This window comes from Cyprinus carpio, chromosome B25 (assembly GCF_018340385.1).
Source record: "Cyprinus carpio isolate SPL01 chromosome B25, ASM1834038v1, whole genome shotgun sequence".
Taxonomy (NCBI): domain Eukaryota; kingdom Metazoa; phylum Chordata; class Actinopteri; order Cypriniformes; family Cyprinidae; genus Cyprinus; species Cyprinus carpio.
Window position 1 is genome coordinate 7,231,640 of NC_056621.1, and position 22,761 is coordinate 7,254,400.

Consider the following 22,761-nt stretch of genomic DNA (forward strand, 5'->3'; position numbering starts at 1 on the left):
GAAATACAGATACATACAGTTTTGTCAGTGGCAAAAGTGTTTCTCACAACCAAGGTTTGCATTAATCAAATACAGCTATTGAACAATAAACATTTATCTGATTAAAAGATATAATCTCTTGGTAATGCATTAGATGGGTTCCACCTTGTCATCACAAATAACATTCTTCCAAAGAAGAGGACAATTCACTATAAAAGAGCTAGTGTTGACGTATTGTTCACATTAGCTCTTGAGGATGGCCATTGTCTCCATGGGGGTTGTGATGATGTCCCAGATGTGGATGCTGAGATGGGTCATGCTACTGATGGGGCTCCAGCTGACACAAGCAGGTTGGATGACTATAATCAGTTTTGTTTTCTCATTTGACAATATTATTGCACTATATTACACAACATGTGCAACGTGTAAATATGTGTCTCTGTCTTTTTATGTTTATAGCTGTAACAGATTATACAGAGAACCCAACAGTGACAGGTAAATATTTCTTATAATGCCTTACAGGCACTAATTTTAAACACGGGAAAATTCATATACATTTTTAATTGTAGGGGAAATTAATGCATTCCTTTCTGTGATCAAGGGAGAAAAGTGCATTTATCAGCATATGAAAAGAAGTTGAAAAAAAAAAATTTATTAAAAGTCAAATATGCTTTCTTTACGTTCATTACAAATTAATCTGATTCAGTGCGTAAATAATACAAATAATAATACATTTTATTTATTGGTGCCTTTGAAGTACAACAATATACATACAACAAAACTTTTGAACAAACTGAGTTTTGGCAATGTTTTTCTTCTTACATTTTGGACTATGTAAAGGAATGACCATGTAATTTTTTTTCTTTCTCTATCCAATTCAAGTATATTTGTATAGCGCTTTTTACGATACAAATCGTTGCAAAGCAACTTTACAGAAAATTACGTTTCAACAATATTTAGTAGTAGCTTATCAGTGGTGACTGTCAGTTTATGTATATATGGCAGAAATGTACAGAAAAATCAATTAAAGACTTAATCAAACAGACAATGAACACTATTAACAACAATTATTATATGGTGCAATCAAACTTATAGCAAAATTTTCTCTTTTAAATTGTAAATTATTGATAATGTGTCTGTTGCTCCCCCTTCCCTGTTTGTTTGTTGGTTCGGATGGATGTTGTTTTGTTAATATAAAAAAGTTAAAAGTTGATCACAAAAAACAAAACTGAGTTTGACCCAATAGATAGGCTCTAAACCAGGAAAAGGGAACACCATTGATTCCAAAATATGCAATATTTCTAAGTTTTAGTTTACTAATTGCACCTAACATAATTAGTAAATTCATTATTTTAGCCCCAGTACTACTTGCATTGATTTATAATTAATCAAATAATTAAAATGACTGAACTCTTTACACGATTCAAACTGTTTAATGATGTTCCTCTTTGTCTTCTATATTTAGCGTTCCCTGACATGACAAATCTCATTGTAACTACAGGTATGCAGTCTTTAAAAAATTTGTAATCACTGAAACTGCCATTTCAGTGCAGGTTTAATATTTAGATCAGATCACACATTAATAAACTTTCTCTCTTGGTTTAGTTGTACCGAATCCTGACCATCGGTTCACAATGCAGCACATGGGGAAATTTCCACTTCAAGACCTTTGATGGTCATTTCTTTCAAGTGCCAGACACGTGCAACTACATTCTGGCCAGTTTGTGCAACAGAGAGCTGATTTCTGATTTTAACATTAAAATTCAAAGAAAGATTGTAAATAACTCAGTCACTTTCAGCAAAATCACAGTAGATCTTCAGGGGACAGTCATTGAACTCACCAACGACAATATCATCATGGACAAACAAGTGTGAGTTTTTTTTTTAATATGAACTTGAAAATGCATCCAAATGTCTTATAATTCTTAAAAAAAACAATTAGTAATATTTCTAAAAATAGAAATATTTGTTAAATATTATGATTTCTCTCTCTCTCTCTCTGAAACTTGCTTTAACAGGTTGTATAATGCAACACATAAGAATGGAATTACAGTCATGTTGAGTACATCAAGTGTTAAGATCTCTAACAATCATGGGGTGAATGTCTTTTGGGAGAAGGACCAATCTTTATTGGTATGCCGTTTCTCTATTCATTTATACGAGTACTGTATTTGCATTTTGCATTATGTGTTTTGGTTATGCTTTATTTTTTTTTGTCCACTTTAGACATTAACCTTAAGTAACTTTGCGACAACGTGTCAAGTAACTCTCATTACAGTATTAGTGTAGTATTGGTAGACTGTTGGGTTATGACTCACATTTCACTGTTGGTTATATATTCTCTATATAATCGTGTATGTGACGAATAAAAATCTTGAATCTTGATTAGGGAAAGTAAGCTGACATGCAAAGTTGTAAAGTTACTTCTAGTCAGTAATGTCATTTTAGGGACCATCAAAATAAGTACAGATATTAAAACAGTCTACTAATACTCTAGTTGTATTATTCGGCAGAATGTCTAAAGTGGACTATCAAAATAAAGTATTACCTGTATTTGTGGCACAGTTGGACAAATAGAGCCTCATCTCAGTCATCTAAAAATCATATATTTTATAATATGATGTTCCCAGATTGAACTTCCGGAAAAGTACCAAAACCAGACCTGTGGACTTTGTGGAAACTTCAATGGCAACAAGACTGATGATTCATTTGACAACGGTAAACCTAATTTTGATAAAAACTAAAATAATTTAGTAGTTCATATTTTAATATATGATATCTAAACATTTGATTCATATAGGTTTGGCCACATGGAAAGTGCCTCTATTAGAATCTTGTGAGGACGTCATAATTCAACCTAATGATCAGTGCAAAAACCAGGTATTATGAAATAAAATTAAAGTTGTTATTATTTTAACAGATTTTGAACTTGTGCCTTAATGTCATCACATACCGTGTAAACGATAAATATTACATTTTAAATTGTTTTATGTCAATTACTAATTGACTTTAAACATTGGCAGATCACTGTGCTGTTCTGACTACATGACTTCTTGTATGTCTTGAAATTGTTGTGGTGATCCGGTACAGGGGCTCACACACTGCATGAGCTGACAACAAATCTATAACCCAATGACTATCCAGTCCCCAAACCACGTTTTGTCACAAAAACACACATGAAAAGTGGAAGAGGAATGACGCGTGAAACAGGAGTTGTTTATTTGAAAATGGACCTCGGGAAGAAATTAGTGCTGCAAGCTGTTTGCACAATGATCTGTTCTAAAAAAAATTTATCCATTTCTTGTGTCCAAACTTTTCTCAAGGCCATGTTGCTGCTGCTGTTTTTCTTTCGGTGACTTCAAACCATGCCTTGCTCTCTCATTGGCTGTAGCTCATCACAACACCTGACACCATGTAATGTCGAGTCGGCTGACAGGTCCAGATATTTATCATGCTAGATATTTTTCTGGCGTCAACGAGCCTCTTTGATTTGTCGTTGAGTAGTTCACACATAAAGATTGCGAGCGCTGATTACCCACTGATTTTCAGAAGGTACACGGACCTTTAAAATAAACAAAAATTAATAATAATGACAAAAAACACAACACAATGACTAAAACTCAGACTAAAATGAAAATGGAAAATATAAAAATAAAAACTAATTCAGACTATTAATAAAAACTAAAATAGGATCTCAATGATTCTAAAATAAAACTGACTAGTCAAAAGGCCTTTAAAATGCTAAAAAGTAAAAGAAAGAAAGAGACATTGCTGTGCTCTGAATTTATTTTTTTTATTTTTTTTAAGTCCCAGACAAGCGTTTGCCAGCAGTATCTCCGCAGTCCAGGGTTTGATGACTGTTACAATGTGATGGACATGGGTTCATTTGAAAAAGCCTGTGAAGTCGACCTGTGTCAGTGTTACGCCAATCACGACTGTCTCTGCAACACGCTCACAGAGATTTCACGACAATGCACTCATGCTGGAGGAATACCAGGAACATGGAGGACAGAACAGCTCTGTCGTGAGTATGATCAAAGACTATGTTTTTTCAATATGCGTTCTTATGTGATCTTGCATCCTTGTGTTCTCGCTCTACGTCATCATTAACCACTGAAGTTCAATTCCAATACTCAAGAACACAAGTATAGAGGACACATGAAAGTGCCTGGATGTGTTCTTGATAGTGATGGGTCGTTCTTGAACGATTCGTTCATTTTGAACGAATCTTTAATGTGACTCGGGAAGAACGAGTTGTCTCGGGGAGTGATTCGTTCAGTCGCGCATGTGCAAAATTCTATAGGTTCTGTACTGGAATTAGTCTAGTTCACCTGTTTCAGTCAATGCAGTCTGAGCCGGAAAGAGAATTGATTAGTTCATCTCATGAGTCTTTCGGGTTTGAGTCGTTCCTTTATCACGTGACAGACCCATAAGCGTTACCAATGCAGTCTGAGCCGGAAAGAGAATTGATTAGTTCTTTTCCTTTTTTTTTTTTTTTTTTTTTTTATTAATGCCAAGGTAGCAAAGATAAAAGTACAGAGAATGTCAATATTGCATACAAAGAATTGGCATTACATGCAAAGCACCATTTACAAACGTATGTAAACATAAAAATAAATAATACTAAACGAAATCTTTAACAAAATAAATTGAAAAGATTAAATAAATTAACTGTTTTAACAGCCTTAAGATTTTTGGAAAATTAAATAATTACAGTTTGGATATACTGTTGAACCTCTTTAAAAAAAAAAAAAAAAAAAAAAAAAAAAAAAAAACAATATATAAAGGATTTTGATGAGTGAATTTACTGTGGTGAATGTGAAATTTTGCAAGAAGTCATAATAGGTTAATAATAAAATATTCATTAATTTTGTCTTTTTGAATATTAAAGAAGCCAAACAGTACATCCTTAAAAAGCAGAGAGAAACCCTGGAGCACACGGCGATGGATAACATTAGAGAATTCAATTCAAAAAAGCTGTATGTGAGGACAATCCCAAACGATATGTACAGTATATCAGTTTCATTAGGGTCACCACAAAAAGAACAGCTTGTATCAATGTCTGACTTAAACCTTTTCAAAAACACTTTAGCTGGGTAAAATCTGTGTAACAATTTGAATTAGATTTCTCTAACCTTGTTATTTATTATGTATTTCGAAGACAGAGTCCATACTTTTTTCCAGTCAATATGATCAACCACATTCTTCCAATAAGATATCACCTATGGAGTTGTTACAAACTCCTTTTGAAAAAGTGATCTAATATTATAGTTATGTGATGAAGGATGTGACAAAAAGCATAGTTTTCCTACTGGGATTTCAAATGGGTTTAAAGAAATAGATAAAGTGTTGGATGATCTAACAGAGTCCCTTAAAGCATAACAGCTCCTTTGGGAATTGTGTCCATGAAAATGGAGAATTCCTTGGGAGTTACTGGAAAATTAAATTTACATAAGAATTCTTTGCAACTTAAAATAAGACTTTCTGAGTTAAATAACTGGGAAACAACCAAACAATTTTTCTCAAACCAGTTATTAAAAAAACAAAGATTTTCTCTTATATAAAATGTCTTGATTGTTCCAAATGAAGTACCAGTGAGGGGTGCTTAAAAATTAATGACCATGCAAGTAATGCCTGTTTATGAAATTTAGATAAATTGCAAGGGATTCTAGCAATATTATAATTACAGATCAATAGGAAAGGGAGACCACCTTATTTGGAAAAGTAGTAATTGGGCATAAAATTCCACAAAAACTGTCTAATCCAATTAATTTTGAAAGTGTTGTTCAAAGAAAAGAATTCAAGGAAATTAAACCCACCATAATCATATGTGTTCATTAATAAATACTCTTTATTACCTTTGTTTTATCATTCAGTGTATAGAAAATAACCATCATGACAAAAATTCATACATTTATAAACTGTAAGAAGTAAAAAGCTACAATTTGAAACCAGAAATGCAGTAACTGTTAGAGTAAATAATAATTATAATAATGATGATGATGATGATGATGATGATGATAATAATAATGACTATGCACCCGTTTGTAAGGAAGCTTGTAAATTAATTTCTCTATCCAATGCTGTCACGTCACGTGACAAAAGAATGAACGATAGGTTAAAGCCTTTTATACAGTCTTTTTATTATTATTATTATTATTATTATTATTATTATTAAACAATACAAACATTAAAACATTAAGGCAGTACATTTAATATCATAAAGTCAAAAAAATAAAATAATAATAATAATAGTAATAATATACACACAGATTTGTTGCCAGGGTAACTCCAGTCTATGGTCAAAGCTTATGGGTCTGTCACATGATAAAGGAATGACTTAAACCCGAAAGACTCATGAGATGAACTAATCAATTTTCTTTCCACTCAGACTGCATAGGTTAACTCAAACCCGAAGATTTGTCAGATAAGAGGTGAGGTGAGCTAATCATAGACTGAAGACCCAGTTAAACAATGAATTAATCTTTTCTGTTTATTATAGCATTATAGTTTTGTATTGTTTGTAGTGTGATCAACGTTTGCATAAGTACTAGTAGACATTAGGGAAGTAACACGTAACATTTTAATTATACTTTGATAAAAAGAACGAAATGAACAAAATAACTCGAAAAAAGATTCGTTCATTTTGCTGAACGATACTCAAAGGTCCGAGTCGGTAAAATGATCCAAACTTCCCATCACTAGGGCTGCATCCGAAAACTTAGGCAGGTGACTTGCTGCCTTACTGCTGTATCAGGCAATGACTTTGCAGGCAGCGTTTTTGCATGAAGGCACCTCATGAACTGATTTTGGACAGGCTTCTGAGGCAGAGTAATGGTTGAATGATCTACAGCAAAAAATAGAGAGCTTTGGTGATAACTAAGTGGATATTTAATTACTGCAGTATTAATTTCTCACTAGAAATGACATAAAAAGTGGAAAAAGTTGGTTTAAAATGTATATTTACACACAAACTGACCACCAATTACAACTTTCAGACACCATCTTCATTTTTTGGCTTAACTGTCACAGAATGGAACGCACAGGATTGTGGGATATCAAAGGCAGCGAAGGATACATCTATGCTGCCTTCAAAAATTGGCCAGATGAAGGCATCTCAGGAGACAGGAACTGAAGCTAACATTGAATTCGGATGTGCCTTGATGCCTTCCTACCTTGGAATGCGTCCTCCGAAGGCAGCATTTTTCAGTTTTCGGATGCAGCCTAGTTCTTGAAATTGATTTTTCATTTTATGCATGCATTGTAGATTTGAAACTTTGGAACTTTTAGAAGACACTGCGAGTGGATGATGTACAGAAGCCTGTAAGCTTTAAACTTCTCATTCTTGCTTGACAGACTACCGCTGCAGCTTGCAAATACTCGACGGCTCATGAAAGTAAACATCTGTCATTATGTTTTACATTTTTAATGACGTGAAAAAGCATATTAAAAAGAATTTTTACTTGGTGAACAGTTTTGGAGAATTTGATGTTTCCCCATTCAAAGGGCTGCACTTGCATGCCCGAGAGGCATTTCAAAGATGGCCGCTGAGTGACATGACTTGCCATAAAGGGACTTTGGTATGATTGACTATCCATCTTTTTCCTGAGTAACCAATGAGTGCCACCATGATGGATTCTAATTTCTGTTTGGGTGCTCTCGTGTTCTGGTCTCCAAAGAAATCCATGTTAAACGGGATTAAAATAGATTGACTGAATTAATTAAACTGAAACTTATATTTTCAATATAACTAAATATAAACCTGATGTGCACAGGGTTAAGCTGCACTGTTGTTGGCCACCACAGTAACAGCAATAAGCTTAAGGAAATACTTGTTTTGCATACCAGCAAATCTGTCTGTGTCCGGCGCTGTATGCCTGGCATAAACACTGACAAAAGAAAACGAGCATGTCACCTAAACACTCATTTTAAACTCATTAAAATGTCAGGTTACTGCAAAAAGAGGGTCATTGTGAAACTGTAAAGTGATAAAACTATGGCACCATGTGGTTTTTAACATTAATATTATTAGCTCTGAAAATATGTTAATTTAACTACAAACACCAGAGGCCGGAAATGTCAAGCATCGTTCCAGTATGAGACTTCCGTGTTCAGAAAAAAGGTGGATAAACAAATAAAAACAATAGAGAGATACATTCTACAGTATGTTTCATAACAGTTAATTTTGCACAGCAGCAATGATGATATATTTTGATACTATTTCATTTGTTCTGTGGAGCAGCAAAGACATGTCCTCTGAACCTGCAATATCTGGAGTGTGGGAGTCCGTGTAAGAACACCTGCTCAGATCCAGATGCAAATCAGCGGTGTAAAGAGCACTGTGTGGATGGCTGTTTCTGTCCTGTTGGTGAGAAAAGATTTACAAAATGACAAAACAAGTTTTTCTGCAACTAGATTAAGTGTTTCCACTACATGGGTCTATTTTCAAATGAAGCTTCTCCTTGCAAAAATATGCTTATCATGCTTCAAGTATTACATTAGCTGCAAGCAGAGCTTAATTTATGATCAGATTTGTTTTTTTTTTTTGTTATAAATATGGTTGGTAATTTTTTTTTATTTTTTTTTGTAAAGGTACGGTTGAGGATGACATTGGTCAGAGTGGCTGTGTTAATGTAAATGAATGCCCTTGTGAACATGACGGCACAGTATATCGATCAGGAGAGTCTTACAAACAAGCTTGCAAAAAATGGTAACATTTTTTACATTTAAATATTTAAATGCACTTTAAATACCACTTACATATTTCCCCATGCTAACAATGCTGCCATACTCTCTCAGTAAGTGCACTGCTGGACGCTGGACTTGTACATACCTGGATTGTCCCGGAATCTGCTCTGTTGTTGGAGGGTCTCACGTCACCACTTATGATGGAAAGACCTTTACCTTCAGCGGCAACTGTGACTACATCCTCACTAAGGTCTGCCAGTACAGCAGATGATCCCCACAATTAGAAAAGTGGGGTCATTATAAAGGTTTCCATGCCGCTGAATATAATATGATATATATAATTTGGAGGTTCTTACAATCTTTTTGTTTTTTAATTCCAGCACTCTAATGACAGTGGCATTGCAGTTGTGGGAAATCTGGCACAGTGTGATTGGGGCCGATCAGACACATGTCTAAATTCAGTTACCCTTGTCATCTCAGGGACCACTGTAAGCGCTGGGTTTAATTTTCATACTGATCCATGTTTTCTTCATTCAAATTCAAAGATAACCAAAATAATGTTTCTAAGAGCACCAGCAAATGTGTCTGTGTTCAAAATGGTACACTTGCTTTCAGCATAGTGCACATTACCTATGGTATACTCCACTATTTTACTTTTATACTCAAAAAAATTAGCAAAATCCTTCAAGATGCAATTACAAAACATATTTTGTTTTCTTTTTTGTTGTTTTACTTATAAAACAGATTAGTTTTTCCTCCAGTGGTGCTGTGACACTGAATCGAAACAGTCCATATAAGCTTCCTGTGACCACAGGTGGGTTGTCAAAAACGGGGATCGCTCTATTATGAACGTTAAAAATAAAATAAAATTTAATTTAATTTAATTAAACATAATTAAATGCATTTTTCAAAAGATACAGGGCTTTTTCTTGCTTCTATAAATTCAGATATCCTGTAAGCATAGCCTATTAGCATTAACAAAAAGACACTGATGACTAGATGTTCTGTTTTGTATCCTAACCACCTATTTAATTGTCCCAGGTCCTGTGAGCATCTTCCAGCCCTCTTCCTCCTTCATCATTGCTGATATGAAGAGTCTTCGTCTAGAGATACAGTTGGCTCCAGTCATGCAGTTGTATATTGTAGCCAGCACTGAAGAGAAAGGAAAGATGAGTGGTGAGTTTTCAAAAATATGTGATTAGAATCACTTATTCTTATGGAGTGTCCATTTACTCTAAGTGCAAATAGCCCACCTTGTTGGCAGGTGCTATTTACACTAGCTCCGCTCACCAATGTCTGGTTGGCGTAGAAAACAGTATACAAAAGATGGACATTGAACAAAAGGCTCAGTGGCGTAGGGTGTAAAGAGCATGATGGAATCTTTTGATGCAATCGACAGGAGTTCGACACCGTCTTTTGCCGAAATCACTCTTTTCTCTTTTCCTGTCACACATCAGATTGGAAAGGCATTCATTTTCAATAAAAACGAAGGAAATATTTAAAAAATAGAAATAAAGTGCATTGCAGCAATTTAATAATAAAGTGTTGATCGGGTAGGTTTAGGGGTAGGTGTAGGGAGGGCTTTATTGTCCCGATACATGGCGGCATCCATTTAGTAATTAAATAAATATGATCATTTAAACTCAATATGTTATTTCTGCGTGCTGTTTTATATTGTAGTACAATAATGAGGTGCAAATATCTGCCATTTTTGTCACTAAGTATAAACAGTATTTACTATTTACACTTATTCCAAAGAAAATGTTGCTATTTTTACATAGTGTAAATGGAATATGTCGTTATTTGCACTTAGTGTAAATACTAAATAGCATATTGCCAATTAAAAGTGTAAATATCATCTATCGCTTAGCCGCTGCCCTTTTTGTTGTGGAACGAGTAAAAAAAGTGCAACTTACTTTTAATACTTAAATATTATAAATTGACCAAATGTTAACATTGCTAAAATTTATAAAATTATATATCAGTGGTGTGCGGTGGTGTTTTAAAATGAAGAGGCAGTTTTATATATATATATATATATATATAAATTCATGCTCCTGTTACACTTAATGTCAGATTTTCTTGGTTAAATAAACATTAGGCTACATAAAGAAGAGAGAACAAATATAATTCTATTTTGTATTAAAAAAAACAAAAAAAAAAAAACAAAAAAAAAAAAAAACAAAAAAAAGATAACAAATATAATTCTATTTTGTGTTTGATTAACATTATTTTTATTTTATATTATATTTTAAATACTAATTATACATTTCATAGTGTTCATAGCATTATTTTAAATTTTTTAAACAATATTTTGAAAATACTTCACAATAAGGTCTCATTAGTTAACATTATTTAGTCTAACTACTTTATTTAACATGAACTAAGAATACACAATTCTTCTACAGCATTTATCAATCATTTATTAATAGCAGTATTTTCTTAGCGATATGCTATTTACACTACTACGTGCCGGATTCGAATCCAGGTCGATTGCATCAAAAATGACTCCGGGAGGTCGCATTACCATCTATGTCACTAAACCTATTAAAATATTATCGTCTTTTGTAGTAATCACACGTTGGTGGGTGGAGTTAGTGTAAATAGCCTCTGGCAGCAAGATGGGCTATTTGCACTTAGTGTTGTTCTTTTTAATAGTCAACTTATTTTCGGGTCATCGTCATAAAGGCACAAAGATACATATTTCATCAAGCTGAATGCTCACTAAAAACTGACATAGTCATCATATTTTCTGGCCATTTCAAGTTTTATTTTGACGTGACACAAAGCAATGATATCTCATGACTATCTAAGTGGGTGAGTTATTTGCTTACTTTATAATTAGTCAATAACCCATCATTTTCTTCAAGTTCATTCAGGCTGAGAGCTTGCACGAAAACAAGAGGCAGGATTTATTCCATGAACCAATCACATCCAATCATAACTGATCATATCCAATTATAGCATGATGAAGGCATTATCTCCTCTCATGTGATTTTCCCCCATTCATTCTAAGTTACCCCCCACTAAACCCACAGCACGCTAAGGGGTCTCTATTGTAAGTCTATAGACTGAAGGGAGTCAAGCCTCCCTTGCCTCCTATATATATATAGTATATATATATATAGTATATATATATACATACACACAACACACAACACAACACACACTGAACAAAATTATAAACGCAACACTTTCGTTTTTTTGCCCATCAGTTTTGTCTTTCTGTTTTTCTTGAGCTGAACTCAAAGATCTAAGACTTTTTCTATGTACACAAAATGCCTATTTCTTTCAAATATTGTTCACAAATCTGTCTAAATCTGTGTTAGTGACCTCTTCTCATTTGCCGAGATAATCCATCTACCTCACAGGTGTGGCATATCAAGATGCTGATTAGACAGCATGATTATTGCACAGGTGTACCTTAGGCTGGTCACAATAAAAGGCCACTCTTAAATGTGCAGTTTTATTGCATTGGGGGGTCCGGGGGGTCCGAAAACCAGTCAGTATCCGGTGTGACCACCATTTGCCTCACGCAGTGCAACACATCTCCTTCACATAGAGTTGATCAGATTGTTGATTGTGGCCTGTGGAATGTTGGTCCACTCCTCTTCAATGGCTGTGCAAAGTTGCTGGATATTGGCAGGAACTGCAACATACTGTTGTATACGTCGATCCAGAGGATCCCAAACATGCTCAATGGGTGACATGTCTGGTGAGTATGCTGGCCATGCAAGAACTGTGATGTTTTCAGCTTCCAGGAATTGTGTACAGACCCTTGCAACATGGGGCCATGCATTATCATGCTGCAACATGATGTGATGGTTGTGGATGAATGGCACAACAATGGGTCTCAGGATCTCGTCACGGTATCGCTGTGCGTTCAAAATGCCATCAGTAAAATGCACCTGTATTCGTTGTCCATAACATATGCCTGGCCATACCATAACCCCACCGCCACCATGGGCCACTCGATACACAACTTTGACATCAGCAAACCGCTCACCCACTTAATGCCATACATGCTGTCTGCCATCTGCCCTGTACAGTGAAAACCGGGATTCATCCATGAAGAGAACACATCCCCAAAGTGCCAGACGCCATCGAATGTGAGCATTTGCCCACTCAATTCGGTTACGATGACAAACTGCAGTTAGGTCGAGACCCCGATGAGGACGACGAGCATGCAAATGAGCTTCCCAGAGACGGTTTCTGACAGTTTTTGCAGAAATTCTTTGGTTATGCAAACCGATTGTTGCAGCAGCTGTCCAGGTGGCTGGTCTCAGACGATCTTGGAGGTGAAGATGCTGGATGTGGAGGTCCTGGGCTGGTGTGGTTACACGTGGTCTGCGGTTGTGAGGCCGGTTGGATGTACTGCCAAATTCTCTGAAATGCCTTTGGAGACGGCTAATGGTAGAGAAAGGAACATTCAATTCATGAGCACATTCATATTCACATTCAATTCATATGGTTGTGGGTTCGAGTCTCGGGCCGGCAATACCACAACTTAGGTGCCCTCGAGCAAGGCACCGAACCCCCAACTGCTCCCCGGGCGCCGCAGCATAAATGGCTGCCCACTTCTCCGGGTGTGTGTGTTCACTGCTGTGTGTGCACTTTGGATGGGTTAAATGCAGAGCACGAATTCATACTTGGCTGTATTCATAGCATACTTGGATGTATGTCGGGTCACAACAATCACAACACAACAGCTCTGGTGGACATTCCTGCAGTCAGCATGCCAATTGCACGCTCCCTCAAAACTTGCGACATCTGTGGCATTGTGCTGTGTGATGGAACTGCACATTTTAGAGTGGCCTTTTATTGTGGCCAGCCTAAGGCACACCTGTGCAATAATCATGCTGTCTAATCAGCATCTTGATATGCCACACCTGTGAGGTGGGTGGATTATCTCAGCAAAGAAGAAGTGGTCACTAACACAGATTAAGACAGATTTGTGAACAATATTAGAGAGAAACAGGCCTTTTGTGCACATAGAAAAAGTCTTAGATCTTAGAGCTCAGCTCATGAAAAATGGGGGCAAAAAGAAAAGTGTTGCTTTTATAATTTTGTTCAGTGTATACAAACACACACACCCACACACACAACACACACACACACACACACACACACCACACACACCACACACATATATATATATATATTATATATATATATATATAAATAATATATAAATATATATATACTGTATGACACCTTTAAGAAAGGACTTTTCAAAAATGTATCAGTGCATAGTGAATAAATTACAGGCATACTTTTAATTCTATATCTTGCTTCTTTTAGGTCTGTGTGGAAACTATAATGATGTCCAATTAGATGACTTCAGAATAGAGTCGGGCATCACAGAGGGCACACCAATACCCTTTGTCAACTCTTGGAAAAACCAAACAGTTGTCCAAATCTTGAAAACACATTTGACAACCCCTGTAGTCTGCATTCAGAGATAGGTACTCAGTTTTATTAACATAAAGGCTATTTTTTAGTATGCAAAAATTCCCAGTCTGATATTTGTTTTATTTGGGATACTAGAGGACAATGACCTATTCAGTTTTTGTCAATGTTAAAATATGGCTTTTTTGTCAGAATTAAAATCTAGAGTGTTTTTATTTTTTTATTCAGAGAAGGTAGCTATTAACTGGTGTTCCCATCTTACCGACCCAAATGGAGTATTTTCTGCATGTCATTCAGAAATATCTTCTGAGATTTACTACCAAGTGAGTTTTTTTGCACAAAATGATAAGGTAAATGAAATATGATATAAGCCCCGTGAAAATTAATAAGAGCTCTTCTCATTCTCTAATAAGGTCTGGGGAAGGCTTTTGGTTTCATCCTCTGCAGTGGTGTGCCCCTATGACACATGCAAATGGTGGCAGTATAGCGTTAACGAGTGGCGAATGTATGTGTGCAAGGCCGTGTCCAACTATGCCCACACCTGTGCTGCCAGAGGAATTATTCTCCAGGGCTGGATGGATTCTTGACCCCTGTGGTGAGAACTTCAGAAGGGAGATTTTTTTGTTTACATGTATGGGGCTTGAAAATCTTCATTATTACTATATTAGCAACAGTATTAACATGTTTGAATCACTTTCTAAAAAAGAAACTTCAAAAGTGTGTTTGTCTGTCTGCACAGTGACTAAGTGTTCAGCCAACATGAAGTACTCCTACGGCGTGACCAGCTGTGGCAGCACATGCCACTCTCTTAGTGTACAAGATAGCACCTGCCAAGGGTCCTTCACACCTGTAGATGGTTGTGTATGTCCTGAGGACACCTACCTCAATGATGTCAGGAAGTGTGTGCCTGCTGACCAGTGTCCTTGTTACAGTGGCAACCAGGTCATAGAACCATCAGGAATAATCTACAATAATGGTGTTAAATGGTAAAAATAGTAGTTCAGCATATGTTTTTGACACATTATTCATTATTGATAAAACATTTTTTTAACTTTTGATGCCTTCTTTTTTTTTTATTACAGCACCTGTAACCTTGGCAAATTACACTGCTCCAGCCAAGAAGGTGAGCTGCAAATACCTCTTGCCAAATTCAAATTCCACCTGCCAAATTCAAATTAAGATGTCACTGAGATATGGCAACATTGGTATGAATTTTGCAAGTTTTCTGTTCCTCATCCATGTATCTGTTGTTTAGATTGTGAGGATCCAATGGTCTTCTTCAACTGCTCAAATTATGAACAAGGACGCAAAGGGACAGAGTGTCAGAGGACATGTGAGAAACAAGACCCCAACAATTGTGTGAGTTAGAATGGATGGTTGGATGAGAACAAATGAAAAAAAAAAAGAAAAGAATAATATAATTATTTTGTATTTATATAGTTTACTGATAACCTGAAATAGCAAATCTTGCAGAGCATATGATGTTGCACTAATGCTGGTCCTTCTTGGTTTGTTCTGTCTGTAGGTGAGTACGGGGTGTGTATCAGGGTGTATGTGTCCAGATGACCTTCTGGCTGATGGAAAAGGTGGGTGTGTGAAGAGGACAAACTGCACCTGTGTCCACAACGGACTCAGCTATTCACCTGGAGAGCAAGTTCAAGAGGACTGTAACACCTGGTGAGCCTTATATAGATAACCCATGTTTTTATAGTGTATTATTGAAGGTTCATATAATACTGAACTGCATTTTCTCTGCAAGTTGTTAACATGTTGTGTTGAACATCTAATACAGCACCCATTCATTTGAATTTTAGGATAAAAGCAGTTGGGATGTTTGTGCTATTTTAATCTTCACTGTTTAAAATCTAGCCAAAATATCAGAACGTGGTGAAACATCATTGTTTGCGATGCACCTCACATTGCCTTGAAAATAGACCAGACACCTGTGAGATCAAAGGATATTCACACTTATTTACGTTGTTGCTAATAAACTGGATGTAATTTAAATTTTGTTTTAAAACAAGACACCCAAATCACTTATTAATTTCCTCCATCAGAAAATTGTTTATTATATTAAATTAATCTGTTATTAATTTAATACACACAATTATTTTAGTTAATTTAGAAATAACCTATTCCATACAGAGAATGCAATGAAAGTGTTTGGGAATATATTTTGTATTTACAGTATACACATAAAAACATGATATCAAAGTAAAACAAAGAGAGCAACACATCACGGTTGTTTAAACCAAAGAGCTTTAGGCTGTGACATCAGCAAGTTGTTCCCCATTGTGCCTTTACAGGGTTACTCCACCGCAAAATGAAAATTTTGTCAGTAATTACTTACCCCCATGTCGTTCCAAACCTGTGAAAGCTTCGTTCATCTTCGGAACACAATTTAAGATATTTTGGATGAAAACCGGTTGGCTTGAGACTGTTCCATAGACTGACAAATAAATAACAGTGTCAAGGTCCAGGAAAGTATGAAAAGCATCGTCAGAATAATCCATCTGCCATCAGTGATTCAACTGTAACGTTATAAAGCGACGAAAATTCTTTTTGTACACAAAGAAAAAAAAAAAGATTTTATTCAACAATTCCCCTCCTCTGTGTCTCTCCAAATCAGCGTAGTGCCATTTTGGCATACACTCTTCTGTGTCAGCCGCGATGCACCGATGTGCTGTTTGCTTTCAAACCAAAGCATAAATACACATAAAAAACATATCTTTGTGGCGTGGCTGATACAGAAGAGCGTAAGCCTCTTGCATACTGCTCAGATTTCTATATTGTTTAGGGTGGGGATAAATAAAATGTGATCTGCCATGACGTCATAATCGTGTTGCATTGTGGTCTATGGTGTGGAATGAAGTGTGCATATGAAGCAGACTCACTCACTCTGTCAAAATCAAGGGGTCGAGTGTATGTTCATATAAACTTTCCTCGTCCACTTCCAGTGGAATGCACTTAAAAATGACAGGTCCCCAAGGGGAAGTGCTAAGGAAAGTTCTCAAGTGTGTGTCTAAAACATAGACTGTAAAAAAAGATGGATGACACAGCTCCAATTCCTTACACTATAGAAAAGTGAAGCCAAAGCATTTCAGTATGGCTGCTGCAATCTTGAGTAAATGACATCATTTGGAGCCAGAGTTTGCACAGTAGAGATTTGTTTGGAGCCAGAATCTGCGCAGTAGTGTCCCGCCCAAACTCCCTCAGACCCAATCAAACATAGCGACACGCCCCATTTTTATAGCATCAGATTACTAGCTAAAATCAAACTTATCACAAAAACAAACAATTTAACATATATCAGCGTGATAACAACTGCCTTAAATGACCAAAACCATCTTTCAGAAAATTGTATTGGCAGTGTAATTTATGTTTTTTATTTTGACTCAAGTCCCATTTGTTTACATGGAGAGGGCAGGGTTTATGATCTGTACTGCAGCCAGCCACCAAGGCGTGATCAAAGAGCCCACAGCTTGACTTTTCAGGACGTGTGAGGCACACCTGGGTCTAAAAGTTGAGTGGAACGCAGCCTTTGATGGGCGCTGCAGTCACCTTTTGATCAAATATGCTGTCAAAGTACTGTGAGAGCAAAATGAGACCAGCCTTCAAGGTCAAGCCAGAGATTATACTACTATAGGGAGATGAGGGGGTCTGTATTACTTACTATTGGAGAAAGCGTAACGGCTAACTTGGATCACGTGTCCCCTAATAACCAATCACATTACAGCCTCGACGTCATTGAATTTCAGATGGGAAGTTCAGATAATTTTACAGACTCGGACCTTTGAGTCTCATTCAACAAAATAAATGAATCGTTTTTCAAGTAATTTTGTTCATTTCATTCATTTTAGCAAAATATAATTAAAATGTTACGTGTTACTTCCCCAACTACTACTTACGCAAACATTGATCACACTAACAATACAAAACTATGATGCTATAAGAAACAGAAAAGAGGAATTCATTATTTGCCTGGGTCTTTAGTCTATGATTAGTTTATCTCACCTCTTATCTGACAAGTGTTCGGGTTTGAGTCATTCATTCATCACGTGACAGCCCCATAAACTTAACCAATGCAGTCTGAGCTGGAAAGACAAATTGATTAGTTCATCTCTCAAGTCTTTCGAGTCATTCGGTCTTTTGTCACGTGACAGCATTGGATAGAGTAATTAGTTAATTTACAACCTTCCTTACAAACGGGTGCATAGTTACTATTATTATTATTATTATTATCATCATTATTATTTACTCTTAGTTACGTGATGCGTTTCTAGTCTCAAATTGAAGCTTTTTATTTCTTACAGTTTATAAATGTGTGAATTTCTGTCATGATGTTTCTTTTCCATAACACTGAATGTGGTAATAAAGATAATAAAGAGTTGGTTATTATTATTAAGTCTCTTTTTGGCTCAGACTGCATAGTTAAATTTATGGGGCTGTCACTTGATGAACAAACAACTCGAAAAACCCAAAGACTCGAAACTAAACGAACTAATCTCAAAATGAACGAATCTTTCAAGAACGACCCATCACTATTTCAGAGTTGTAAGACACTCAATCGCAGTCTACGGATACAATCGGAATGAATCAGAAGTGCCTTCTCTTATATAATGGCTTTTTTTTTTTGTGGTAAACTCTAAAAATAGTTAAATCCAAAAGTATTGTTCAGTGTAAAACATGTTGAAGTTTAGCAGATAGGCTGTCAATTGATTAAATGATAAACCGTCTCCTTTAAAATGCTGTTTATTCAGCATAGTAAAGCCTCTCCTCCATTGAAATCCATTCAAAAAAATGGCCTCTGGTCTCCTTTCCATGTATTGCCAGACCAGAAGCGTTAGCTTTAGCCGTTACGCTTTTTCGGCTAATGGTTGTAGGCTAGCCTTCTAGTGGCTTTGGTCAGGCACTGCAGTTGCTCAAAATCGGCTGCGAAAGCCTTGATGACGACACACTTTATTCTCATTGGTCAGATTCTGTGATGACAAGGACGATGTGTGTTTCGGGTTTATTCTAACAATTTCATTCCAATAATGCTCACAAATCTGTGTTTTATAACAGTAAAAGCTTTTTAGTGTAGTTGTTTAGTGTAGTTGTCTATTATATTGAATCGTGTTTATCAAAAACACTGATAAAAGCATATATACCTCTACTTTATTGGTATTTAAATAGTATATGTTTATGTTGAACTTCATTCATGAACAGATGGCACTGTATTAAGCAGTATATAAAAAGTGTTTCTGTTGCTCATGAAAACGTTTCTGAAACATCTGTGTATTTCACAAATATTGCATTTAATTCACTTAATCTGTGATAAGAGTATGCAAACACCTTTACTTGACGTCTCCGCTTTTAATTCCGCCCCGATTTCAAGCGGCTACTCTCGCCAGCTGGTGACAGGCTAGTGTAGTTCATCTCGAACAAGCCTAATCTTACAATTGCCTCTAGTTTGTTCCGTGTGAGAAGTAATGGGCATCATTTGTTTTATGTGGATATATATTCATATATTCATTCAAATTATTCATTTTACTATGAGGGTAACAGCTGCTTCATGACCAGTTTGAAAGTACATTAAATTATTGCTATCACAAGATATGTACATTTGTGTAATATACTTCGAGCTTACCATGTATAATATATTTGTTCATTTCTGTAGCATGCTTTTTTGACTTTGATTAACATCAAAATAAAACTGACTGATTCAGAAGCTGCTACCATGTTGTCTCCCCTCTTCACTTTTCTAATTAAATGATGCTGAAACAGGGATTTCCAGACCCTTTTACATTGATGAGAACAGTATGGTAATAATTGTTATGTTTAATATTTCAGCACATGCACAAATGGGATGTGGACTTGTACTGAAAAGGCATGCTACGGCACCTGTACCATCTACGGTGAAGGTCATTTCAGGACTTTTGATGGCAGGAGATACTCCCTCTACAGAGAATGCGAACACACCATAGCCCGTGTATGTTTTTCCATGTCTGTGTCACTTAGTGGTGGACAGTAACTAAGTATTTTTTTATTTTGTTACTAAACTTCAATACATTTGTAAAGTATCTGTATGTTTTATTTTGTATTTTAAACTCTTACTTTTACTGCATTCCAAAGAATAATATCATACTTTTTATTTAACTACATTTAATTAAACCAAATTCTTCATTATTTTGAACTGAATAAATCAGTACCCATTCTGACACAAGCCAGGACTGTAACTGCTCTTGAGTCAGCAACTCAATGATTCAAAATTTCAGATAAAGCAAAAGTATAAGAAAAGTAAGAAAAAGTAAAAGAAAACAAAAACAAAGAATGCAGTTAACATGTATTTCAACTTGCAAAAGTATTGCAACTGTTTAGTGAAGTCACTCATATGTGGCAACTTCTTCACTCCCTGACATGTTACTGTTTGTGACGCTTCTAGGATAATTGCAATATGGACCAGACTCTCTCCTTCAGCCTTGTCACACAGAACAAATTCTGTGAGACCACCAACACCATCTGCAAGTCTATCAGTCTCGAATTTGGGGTGAGGTTATTTCAAAGCTCAAACTAAGCATTAATGTAGTAGAAAATGTGTAAAAGTGTGTAACATGCATATCACTAATGTATACATATATGTAAAGAGGATAGACATTTTTTTTTTTAATTCTAATGCAAAATTTGTGATATAATTTGTGACCTTGCAACAATGTCATAAGAGAGAGATATCCAGTTACATATATTGGAGTTATAGAGTGTTTTGATACTCACTGTTCAAATCCTGCAGAGATATGAGATACTTTTATCAGAGGATGGAGTCAAAGTTGTTGAAAGCAACGGCACTGATTACCAATATAAGATCCATTCTGCTGGAATATATGTTGTCACAGAGGTCAAAGGTCTTTTGAACTTAATCTGGGACAATAAAACAAGTTTAATGCTTCAACTCGATCCCAAATTTAAGGTATGCATTCTTTAAAGGTACACCCATTCAGACACAAACTCGAAATCGCAATAACTTTTGTTTTTGTTCTTATACTCTAATAATCTTCTTGATGTTTTTTGTGGGGGGGGGTGTGTGGTGTGTGTGGTGTTTTTGATTTTAATGATGGTAATGCGAAAAATGACTTTATGAAGCACAATGGAGAAGTGGTGACAGATCCAGAAGATTTTGGAAATAGCTGGAAGGTGAATCCCGACTGCCCAGATGTGACAAACATGATAAATGTTTGTAAAGAAAATCCACATCGGAGAGTCTGGGCTGTAAAACAGTGCAGCATAATAACAACTGATGTCTTTAAAGACTGCCATGCACTTGTAAGTAACAGTATAAACTATTTTCTACAGTAGTTACATGTGATGTGTATTTTTAAATTTCACATACACGTATGTTTTTGGGAAACCTGTTTAAAAATACTGATTATTTTTACAATACTTTTTGGTGACACTAGTGGCACAGAAATTGCACTTAACCTTTAAACGTTTAGAACAAAAACAAGCCGAATTTTGACCTTCTGCTTTTATCTCTTTGTCTGTACATGAGAGATTATTTGACATGTTCAGCCATCCTTGGTTTTGTAAAAAAATAAACACACACACACACACACACACACACACACATACATATATATATATATACACATACTGTATATATATATATATATATATATACACACACAGCAGGTAAAATAAATACTGAACACGTCATCATTTTTCTTAGTAAATATATTTCTAAACAGGGCTCTAGAGTGCGACCAATTTGGTGGCACATGCGACCTAATTTCTCAATGGTGCCACTAAAAAAAATCAGAGGTCGCAACGGTGTGACCAGCCATTTGAGGGGGAAAAAAAGTCTTCGCGACTCTGAAAGTCTCCCTGTGGTTCAGCAACAGACACTAGAGCCCTGCATTTCAGCCCGAGCCCGACGGCCCCCGAATTTTTTTTACGCCCCTCGAGCCAGGCTTCGGGATAATTTTCACGTCATAGTTAAGACACGGACCAGGCCTCCCACCTGTTTAAGACTTCTCCTTACTTGTATATTTTAAACATCCATCAATTAGTGATGAAAATTTTTTTTTTGCCACGCTGGTGGAAACAACACGAGACCGTGCTACCGCGACCGTCAAGAGTGACTCGGCAGTGTTTATTGTCCCACAGCAGCAGTGCAGCTGAACAGTTCTCCGTTCAAATGCACGCAATAGGCTCAAGCTTGCCACAAAGCACCAGCAAAAATAATTACCATGAATGTGACAGGGGGAAATAGTAAGGAGATATCTGGAATTATTTACTAATAAAAATTAATGTTTTCTGAGTCTGTGTCGCAAGGATGAAGTTGCTGATCCTGACTCTCCATCTCATTAGACGTGCCTTTAGAGAGAAGTGCATCTTTACGGAATATGATTATAATGAAAGATGTTTTGTTTTCGATTTGTTTTATTTCGTTAAATAATCATTTAAAGCTTTCTATAGCTATATTTTTCATGTCTGTGAGTCATGTTTTCATTGAGTTTCGGTTCATTTTTGTACTCCTGTTAAAGACGAGACGCAGAAAGCGCATCGTGTTTGTTTTCTTTATTTTATAAAAGCACAACGTTTTGTTGATATTGTGAGTGCACACAAATAAAAGTAGACCCTTTGCAGGTACGAATGATGTATTACTCTTACCTTTTTGTGCAAAAATGCTGGCGTATCTACTGAAAAAAA

The 22,761-nt window shown here is 36.0% G+C and overlaps 1 protein-coding gene across 1 annotated transcript in view; it reads left to right on the top strand.

The window, feature by feature from the left end:
• The first annotated feature begins 235 nt into the window (after nt 1-235).
• The window catches only part of LOC109086688 (mucin-5B-like), a 31,273-nt gene continuing 8,747 nt past the window's right edge, over nt 236-22,761 (top strand). The window contains 27 exon segments of the mRNA XM_042752813.1: nt 236-402; nt 1,336-1,349; nt 1,445-1,480; nt 1,585-1,612; nt 1,614-1,850; nt 1,998-2,112; nt 2,610-2,697; nt 2,780-2,859; nt 3,793-4,003; nt 8,222-8,347; nt 8,572-8,689; nt 8,779-8,917; nt 9,048-9,155; nt 9,412-9,481; nt 9,709-9,843; nt 13,969-14,066; nt 14,069-14,132; nt 14,305-14,403; nt 14,524-14,665; nt 14,808-15,062; nt 15,159-15,199; nt 15,332-15,435; nt 15,602-15,753; nt 19,909-20,047; nt 20,501-20,605; nt 20,846-21,014; nt 21,119-21,375. Of these exon segments, the coding sequence (XP_042608747.1) occupies nt 236-402; nt 1,336-1,349; nt 1,445-1,480; nt 1,585-1,612; nt 1,614-1,850; nt 1,998-2,112; nt 2,610-2,697; nt 2,780-2,859; nt 3,793-4,003; nt 8,222-8,347; nt 8,572-8,689; nt 8,779-8,917; nt 9,048-9,155; nt 9,412-9,481; nt 9,709-9,843; nt 13,969-14,066; nt 14,069-14,132; nt 14,305-14,403; nt 14,524-14,665; nt 14,808-15,062; nt 15,159-15,199; nt 15,332-15,435; nt 15,602-15,753; nt 19,909-20,047; nt 20,501-20,605; nt 20,846-21,014; nt 21,119-21,375 (3,297 nt within the window).